The 9985-nt window shown below is 40.7% G+C and overlaps 1 protein-coding gene across 1 annotated transcript; it reads left to right on the plus strand.

Moving 5' to 3' along the window:
- Positions 1-4294: 4294 nt before the first annotated feature.
- LOC147615400 (G-type lectin S-receptor-like serine/threonine-protein kinase LECRK3) lies at positions 4295-7251 on the plus strand. The gene has a single exon (XM_086778922.1). The coding sequence runs from the start codon at positions 4508-4510 to the stop codon at positions 7136-7138; it is 2631 nt and encodes an 876-aa protein (XP_086635048.1). The 5' UTR covers positions 4295-4507; the 3' UTR covers positions 7139-7251.
- The last annotated feature ends 2734 nt before the right edge of the window (positions 7252-9985 follow it).

The raw sequence follows: 9985 nt of genomic DNA on the forward strand, positions 1-9985 counted from the left end.
ATATTTATGACATTTGATTACACCATGTCAATGCCACAAGTTATTACACTAGCCTTACAATATGCTATAATGAAGAAGTGAGAGTGTGACGTAAATTTGGCCTACACAAGGTATTTATTTTAAATAATGGCAAGGATTGAAAGTGAAAAAAAAGACTATTTAGCTTCTTTCACTTCCTCTTTCTTTGCAAACCTCACAAAATCTTTCCTGAGCTTGGGACTTTTAGTAATTTTGTGCGATATACCTAAAATATGCAATGGTGTGTATTATCATTTTTATCATTAAATGCAAACAATGGAAATTGGATCTTAAATGTGCAACATCTTCACGCATCCTGCACATTGGCCTCTAGTGTCCAAATGAGCCAAAACGAAACGTTCAATCCCTTGGTCCACTAGCATGAAAACTGCTTCGATCAAATGAGGTGTGAATAGCCTCTAATCCTTTTGTGATTTCCGAAGACCACTCATGTTTGAAAATGCACACACCACCGTCTACCTAAGGACAATGCTTAAATTTGACAGCCATTTCAGGCTTCAAGGGCCCTTTTAGGCTTAAAAGGATGCCTGCAAATTTACTACAAGTTGCAACTATGAAGTCTCAAATAATTACCAAAGCATCATATTGAAGCCCAAGCCAGGTAAAGGGTGTAAAAAAATTTAGGGGATATAAATGCACATGTGTGGATGTCTCTGTGTGTGTGTGTGTGTGTGTGTGTGTGTGTGTGTGTGTGTGTGTGTGTGTGTGAGAGAGAGAGAGAGAGAGAGAGAGAGATAATTCATTGGGATAAATCTCAGTCACATATAATTGAGAGGAAGAGATAAATGTAGCTATGAAAAAGGGTAGAGATTAAGTATATCTTGGATGATGTAAGGACACATGAACATTTACATGATTTTTGTGGGAGTCAGTAATTGAGAGGAAGAGATAAATGTGCATTGAAAAAAGGGTTCCAATGACATTGTAACAGTACATTCATCTTCCCATACTTTTTTGTGGGTGTTAGGTGTTGGACATAAGTGCAGTACTCTGTAGACATAATGAGCATCCATGTAAGATCCATTAGACATGTGTAGTACATTGTTGGAGAAGTAATGTAGTTCCATGTGAGATCCATTGGACATAAGTGTAGTACACTTTTGGAGACTTAATGAAAATCCATGTGAGATCTAGTGGACAAGTGTAATACATTGTTAGAGAAGTAATGAAGTTTCATGTGAGATCTAGAGGCCTATATCTAAAGGCTATGCAAGATTATACTTGTTGGCTTTTCTTGCTTGAGCTCTGTACTTTAAGCTTTAGAATGATGAAAATATTTATTTACTTTAGCCCGCAAAGTACGTGGTTTTGAGGGTAAGTGAAATGTGTCTACATAGGTATTAATAGTGTTTGTATATGTAGATATTATCTCTTGATACACACATGCACACACACACACACACACACACACACACACACACACACACACACACACAACAATAACAACAACAACAACAAAACATATATGTGTAAAGATTTTCCTTCTATCTAAACTCGAGCAACTCATTAAAAAAGTGTGGCATTGTACTATCGCTAGCAACATTTGTTCAAATGTACCCTTGTTCTCCCCCAATGGTGACCTTTAATTGGCATTTTTAATAGTAGTGTCAAAGTGTATAACTTGTCGAGAGATTAATGCCAAAAAGTTTACCTTGTCATTGTCAAACCAAATATCATATTATTTTCCAAAACAAGCTTGCTTTGGACCCTAGCATAGCATTTTAGGTTGCTTTTCTTAGATGAACTATTGGTTAGTGTAATGTGTCGAAGCTTAAAACAAAGAGGAAAAGTTTCAAAAACTTTTGGACACAAAACCTTCCATTGGGCTTCAAATTTAAGGCCTGCCTAAGGGGAGGGCATGAAACATGATGGGTGGCATTTAATGCCGAATTTTGAATCTGGTGGAAGAGCACTCGCGTACACCCAAAGCTATGCAAGAACGGGTCCTATGACCTTTCCTACCCTCTACCTAAGGGGAGGGCCCATATTTGAGAATAGAGGGAGTGTAAATATGACGGGTGTCATGACCATATTTGAGCATTTTAGCCGTAAAATATGTGCAACATGATGGGTGTCACGTCCATATTTGGTGCTTAAATTTGAAGCCCATTTTGGGCTTCAAAGGCCTTTTTGGGCTTTAGATGATGCCTATAAATTCACCCAAGGTTGCAACAATGAAACCCTAATAAGTTACCAAAGTTTCAAAATGAAGTCTAGTTTTTAGGCCGAAAGTTGTATTGGTACACACATATAATCTAAATTATATTATCAAATATGAAAAACTTCTAGCCTTTCAAGAATTAATGAGATAAAATAAATGGATTCTCTGTGGCCCAACACCTCCTTGTTTTGTCGCCTCCTAGCTACTAATGTCCACAGTGCTCTTGTTATAGAAGCATGTTACCTTAGTGCTCACGCAAATCGCCCATGTCGTTTGGCATTGTATCACTCTTAGCCTTTCCCATCTACACTCCTAGCAAGTCAAAGAAGCCTCACACAAACCACAATCTAAACTCCAGCATCTCAAAGCAACCAAATGTAGTAGCACTCCTATTGCTGATAGGACGACATTCGTGACGTTCTAGTTGGGATTCTTTTTTATTAATAATGCACAAAAGCTCGCGCATGTCTTGCTATAATGCACAAAAGCTTTTGTTATTCATGATGAAGACCATGTTTTTCGTGATGTTATTTTATATTGATTAGGTGCAACAACAAAGTTTGTGTATCACATGTATTTTTTTGTGTGTGTATATATGTGGTGTAAAATGTTTATTTGGCAATGTTATTTTATAAAAATACTTTATTTAATTTTTTGGAGACTGATCTCCAAGTTTATAATTTAAATTTTTTTATTAATATTACATGTGCATTTTGTTGAGATACATGCACGTCTTTACACTATAAAGAGAGTTTGTTTTGAAGCCCTAAATATAGCTAGAAAAGGGGAATATTTGATGGCCAAGTTGAAGGGGAAAAGTTGCATAAAGTTTTTGATGAAACCTTGCCTTGGGCTTCAAATTCAAGGCCTTCGATCATATCAAGTAGGGATCCTACTTAACTATGCAGCAGCAAACCCAAGGCACCCTGTTACTTGACATGGACTCCCTCTTCAAGTAGAGATCCTAACATTCCCCCCATTTGATATGATCTTTGATGAATAGTGTTGCATCGGGTAGACTAGTTGTATTGAAATAGGGTTCAATGTACAAAGGTAGTTAATAGTCATCTCGATTTTAAAACTTTTTACATCAACATAAAGCTCTCTCCAAGCTCCTTTCATTGGTATGATTCGATTCCTCTACTTTTATTTAGTCTTAGAAGCTACGATTATCTAAAGCTCTTTGATTAAGAGTGTTGCATCGGGTAGACTAGTTGTTTTAAAATAGGGCTCAATGTACAAAGGTATTTAATAGTCATCCCGATTTTAAAACTTTTTACATCAACATAAAGCTCTTTCCAAGCTCCTTTCATTGGAATTTGGTATGATTCGATTCCTCTACTTTGATTTAGTCTTAGAAGCTATGATTATCTATGTTTTACTATTTTCTTAGCCCTTTTTACACTTAAGTGTATCCAATAATGTTAGAGCCAAATGGACTATTCACACATGGATTTCTATCTAGCGCGATCATGCCTTAGGCATTCCCAATAGCCGTAGTATGCAACTTGTGGAAGCATCAAATATATTAATGGAGTAGACATGGCTCTGGGAGTTTCCGCTAGACCTGGGGAATGTGTTGCATGGTAAGAGCCTCTTTCAAACTCGTGACTTGCTACAATGCACAAAAGCTTTTGTTATTCATGTGATGAAGACTATGTTGTTTTTCATGATATTATTCATATTGATTAGGTGCAACAAAGTTTGTGTATCACATGTAGTTTTGTGTATGCACATATATGTGGTGTAAAATATTGATCTACGAATGTTATTTTATAAAAATAATTTATTTAAGAGAGTGATCTCCAAGTTTATCATTTAAATTTTCGATCTATATATCTATATTGTATGTGCATTTTGTAGAGATACATGCACGTCTTTTCACAATACATTCTGTAAAGATACATGCACTTCTTTACACGATAAAAAGAGTTTTTTAAAGCCTAAATATAGTTAAAAAAGTGGCATATTTGTTGACCAAGTTGCATAATTTTTTTTTTGATGAAACCTTGCCTTGGGTTTCAAATTCAAGGCCTGCCCATATTTCAAGCAGCTTGCAAAGTTCAATTTTGAACGGCATGGCTCCGCGTCGACTACAGTGAGTGCAAAGACCGCTATACAGCTGTTTCCGATTTAAAACATGGACGACCAAGATCAAGACTAAGGCTCTCACCTTTATAGAGGACCGCGTCTCCTTCGTCTCCAAAAACCCATAGCCAAAGCTGGGTGAAGACTGAAGAGAGCTTTGTTCCGATCATATATAGGGTCTAATGATACCAAACTTGACGTCTTTAGCATATATATCTAATGGCAGCTAGCCGTGTTCTAATTGGGTGCTTTGCTGCAAGTTTGATCCTAATTATTGTGCCTAGTTTTGCAGCGCCACTCCGCCTGCAATATGAGTCAGGCAAATCCTCCTTTTCTCCTCAGCAAGAGAGCTCTTTCTGGCTGTCACAGGAAAGCAATTACACGTTTGGTTTCAAGGATATTGTTGGTGATGCCGGGGATCAGTACCTTTTGTCAATCTGGATTTCAGGAGATCCTAACAAAACAGCTCTCTGGTGGGCTAACTTCGGAGATGATCCGATTGTTTCTGACGGTGCCACCTTCCGCTACACAAGCATGGGAAACCTAGAGCTCTACAATGCCAGTAGGATGTTGGTTTGGAGCAGCAACACCAACAGCTCATACGCCGAGATCCAAGCTCCAGGAAACTTGGTGCTCCTCCAAAATAATAAAACTGTATGGCAGAGCTCTGAGGACAGCAGGGACTCTCTTATGCTGGAGGGGTTGGGTTATGAGAGGGTGGCAAATAGACCATATTTGTTGCAGTCAAGGAGAAATCAATCTTTTTATGCAGCAGGCAGGTTCCATCTTTCAACGGATGTGAACCTGAATCTGAATCTCTATGGGCTGGATCATCCATTCAACAATGTCTTTGTGTACTTGTATGCACACATGAATGTAACTAGTACAGGTGTCCAGATTGGTAGTCGTTTTAGTAGCAGCAATCTTGCTTGGGAAAGATTGACTTTAGATTATGATGGCAATTTGCGTGTCTACAGGTGGGAACCCAATGCGAGCTCATGGCAAATGGCATGGGAAATGCTGATTCATAAGTGCAGGTTGGCTAGCCCCTGTGGCCCCTTCGGAATTTGTAAGATTGATGGTGCCCAGGATGTAGTGAATTGCACCTGCCCACCTGGTTACCATGCCAGAGTGCCTGGAGACGATTCACAAGGGTGTACCAGTAGCTCTATCAGTATCAACGCGAGCTGTAGATCGGGGAATGGTAACTACAACACTACAATGATTGAGGTGCCGGACAGTGATTACTACTACTACGACCTGGAATCTAAATCCACTGACAACATAGATCAATGCAAGACGCTGTGTTTGAATGATTGTGCATGCATGGCTGCCTCATACAGAAGCGATTCCACGTGCTTTGTCAAGGGAAACAGCACCACAGGCTACCTGATGAATGGGTATTCTACAAGTGACAACACTCTGCTGATCAAAGTTGCCACATCCAATTCAGGCAATTCGTCAGGTGGCGAGGTGAAGGGTGTAAGGAAGGGAGGTCGGTTGATAGGAGTAGGAGTGGCGACTGTGCTGGTGGCGGCGGCGGGGACAATGGGTTGCGCTTGGTTCATGCTTTGGAGGGGAAGGAGAAGTAGCACAGCCAGGTCAAGTATCATGTGGTGGACGCAGGCGGGGCGTGAAGAACCTGATCAGCTGGTTTCTGGCATTGGGCCGATCAGGTTTAAATACCAGGAGCTAGTAGAGGCAACCGACAATTTTAGCGAGCCACTAGGGGAGGGAGGTTTCGGAAAGGTGTACAAAGGGTGGGTGAGAGGGAAAAGGGGAATCAGCAACGCGTCTGGCGAGCAGCAGGTGGCGGTGGCTGTGAAGGTGCTCAAGGTCTCCCCAAGAGATGAAGACGGCGGTCGTGAGAGACAAATGAGAGAAGCAGATCAGAGAGAGAAGCAGTTCAGAGCAGAAGTGAGCACCTTGGGCAAAATCCACCACATCAATCTCGTCAACCTGTTGGGCTACTGTGCAGGTGGGCGAGCTGGGGAGAAGAGGCTGCTGGTGTACGAGTACATGGAGAAGGGGTCGCTGGACAGGTTTCTGTCTGCTGCTGCAGCGCCCCACATGCAGCAGCAGCCGCTTGCTTGGGCCACGCGCTACTCCATCGCGCTGGGCACAGCCCGTGGAATCGCCTACCTTCACCATGATTGCAACCCGCGCATACTCCACTGCGACATCAAGCCACAGAACGTGCTCTTAAACCAAGATTTCTCCGCCAAGGTGGCGGACTTTGGCTTTGCAAAGCGCTTCCAGCACCGCGACACCCACCTCACCATGTCCCACATGCGCGGCACCCGTGGCTATATGGCCCCCGAGTGGCTGAGAAGCGATGAGGTCACCTCCAAAGTGGACGTCTACAGCTTTGGCGTGCTGCTGCTGGAGCTCGTACGCGGCCTCAACAGGGGAGTTAATGACCGCATGGCGCTTCTCGGCTGGGCATTCCGATGCATCTCAGCTGCAACAGTAACGCTCTCCCAACAATCCAGACATTCTGACGATAATGGCAACCACGTAGACGTCGGAGTACCCGGCAAATTAATGACGGCGGAGGCGCCCGGCGCCGCCAGCCCCCAACAAGACGTATTGAATCAACAGGAGGCACTTGAGAAGCTCCGTGTCCTTAAAATTGGACTCTGGTGCGTACAGCCCATGCCTTCCATGCGGCCTTCAATGTCGCGTGTTGTCCAGCTAATGGAGGGAACCGTTGCTATGGAGGATCCTCCTAGTCCCTTCCCTGCCCCTGACGCAACCATCACCACCAACTTATCTTCCTTCATTTCGGACAGTGATCATCCAAGCTCCTCTAATTATGTCAACTCCTACTCTGTCGTGTCTCCAAGATAGCTCACCCACCTTGATTCGCTTTCCCCAAAGGATGCATGTCAATATGCAGTTTGTGGATAAGGAGAAAGAAATCTTTGTAGTATTGAAATCACGTTCTTATAGACTTAAATCACTTAAAACTTGTGCTTATCTAGAGGGGTTCCTGGTTTTATGAAATTTCAGTTTTTTTTTCATCAGAATTCAGGCCTTCTATATGCAAGCATTGACCAAAAATAGTTAATTAATTAGCTAATGTAGTCCACTGTGGATTGTACACTTCCATACGCTCCTATATATAACTCTTGTCAAGGAAAGTTGAACATGGAGGCCATTACACCTTTTCTATCAAACCTTTTTCTATTCTCCCCTTTTTTATAGGTGCACATGCGACTATTCTACTCTAGAGTCTAACGATCCCAATAGCTTGCATAAGAGCTTGCCTTAGCCTATGCTGGAAAAAATGCATCATTTGTTTACACTTTGCCATAGAGCACATGCAGTTTCCCTTGTGAATATGCAAGTCCATCCATGTAGTTCTCACTATGTTGTCACACTAGAATGACTATATGGCTATGCAGATGCTCTCTTTGCCTATATGGAGGCAAGAAAAGAATAGCCTTCGTGGTGGTTTTCGCTCACACGAGATAGTGGGTATAGATAGATAAGAAGCTTATGCTCAAAAGAGATGGTGAGTATAGAAAAAAAGCTTCTGATAGGGAGAAACCTACACTTAATCCTATTCATGCAAGGAAACCATTAAGCATACAAGAATAAAGCAAAACACAAGAAAGCAAGAAAGTGAGAAGAGGGAGATCTCATAAGTATTCTATTGCAAGGGAATCAATATGAAAAATGATCTATTATATTCAAATGACTAAAAAGTTCCATGGCCACTAGTTCTAGTCTCTAGCAAATATATATGTTTTGTGAATTCCCTATTTGGCAATAAGCTCAAGGTGAGGCTACTTCATGGAATCGAACACCATCTTGCAAAAGCAATGGGTGCATTCATTTACATATAGGTAAGATGGCAAAGTGTCTTACAATAGGAAGGGTGGGTGAAACCATGTTAACCAGCAAAGTGGTTACATCACACCATTCAACCTAACCTATGGAACTAATATAGTTATGCCAATAGAATTCTTGGTACCAAGCCTAAGAAATGTTGTCAAGAAAAGGTGATTGGTAACATCCTTACCTACCAATCTATTTGACCTTAAGAGACTACAAGAAGCTAGGCTCTGCATGCAGTCATGTGAAAACTATGGTACCTGGTTGGTGTGTTGACTAGGTTAATAAAGGTCCAAGGTGCAGTGACAATCAGTTCTAGTCTCTAGAAAATATGTTTTGTGACTTCCCTATTTTGCAATAAGCTCAAGGTAAGGCTACTTCATGGAATCCAACACCATCTTTGCTAAAACATTTCCATGGCCACTAGTTCTAGTCTTTAGCAAAGATGACTAACTTTAACACTAGTTCTAGTCTCTAGCAAATATGTTTTGTGACTTTCCTATTTGGCAATAAGCTCAAGGTAAGGCTACTTCATGGAATCCACAACAAGCAATGAGCACATTTATTTACATATAAGTAAGATGGCAAAGCGCCTTACGATAGGATGGGTGGGTGAAACCATGTTCACCAGCCAAGTGGCTATATCACACCGTTTAACCTAGCTTATGGAGCTAATGTAGCTATGCCAATGGAATTCTTGGTACTAAGCCTAAGAAATGTTGTCAAGAAAAGGTGATTGGTAACATTCTTACTGACCAATCTATTTGATCTTAAGAGACTACAAGAAGCTAGGCTCTACACGTAGTCATCTAAAAACTATGGTACCTAGTCGGTGTGTTGATTAGGTTACTAAAGGCCCAAGTTGCACAGTGACAACCATGGCATGATTGTCAAAAAACAACGATATACAATTAGTGTGTTGACTAGGTAAACAAAGGCTCAAGGTGCATAATGGACGGGATTTCTCTTTTCTATCAGGTCCCACACACATCTACTCTCAACTTTTACCTCTCACAAACTCACACATAGCTACTTCAAATATTCAACGAACCAAAAGACTTCACAAAAGAAACTTATATTTGTTTTTTTTTCCACAAATATTGTGAAGAATGATTGTACTTTAAATCTTAGATTTACTACAAATAAGGGGTTTTTTAATCAGGCCTTCAATGCACGTGATATAGAGAGTTTCCATATAGTGAACCACCTGAGTTATAAAAGCACTCTCGTTGTGTAAAGTGGATTATTTTCATCAAAGACTTGTGTACATTAAGCGATTGTTCCCCCACATCACCCCTACCCACCCCAAGAAGGGGTAGAAAAAAGAGGGTGTGATTAAATCTTCCCTATTTAATAAAAAAGGGGATATGATTAAATCTTTCCAATTTAATAAAAAGGGGATATGATTAAATCTTCCCAATTTAACAATATAATTCATAACTCCTTGAAGAAAATCTTATTCTCCATTGTAAACATTTGATTTTATGTATGTGCCTCTCTAAGTGGAGCCTATTGTTTGTGTGTGTGTGTGTGTGTGTGTGTGTGTGTGTGTGTGTGAGAGAGAGAGAGAGAGAGAGAGAGAGAGAAACCTCTATAAAGTTATAATTTCTTAGAGAAACCAAAGATGTTGAAACAAAGCAAAAAGGGAAAGAAAAGTGGTAGTCACATCGACATGTGGACACATTCAATCTACATGATATAGAAATCCTTGTGTATGCATTTGATTTGAAAAACTCCAGTCACTTGCGTCCAAAAACCATTGAGATTTTAAAGTAAAAGGTAAAAGATCTCTCCTAGTTCTAAGGAAGAGAAAATGATTTATCCGCGTACTAAATATTTTCTTGTATTTTTATTGAC

This window comes from Cibotium barometz, chromosome 40 (genome assembly GCF_041138505.1).
Source record: "Cibotium barometz isolate CiBa-2024 chromosome 40, ASM4113850v1, whole genome shotgun sequence".
NCBI lineage: Eukaryota > Viridiplantae > Streptophyta > Polypodiopsida > Cyatheales > Cibotiaceae > Cibotium > Cibotium barometz.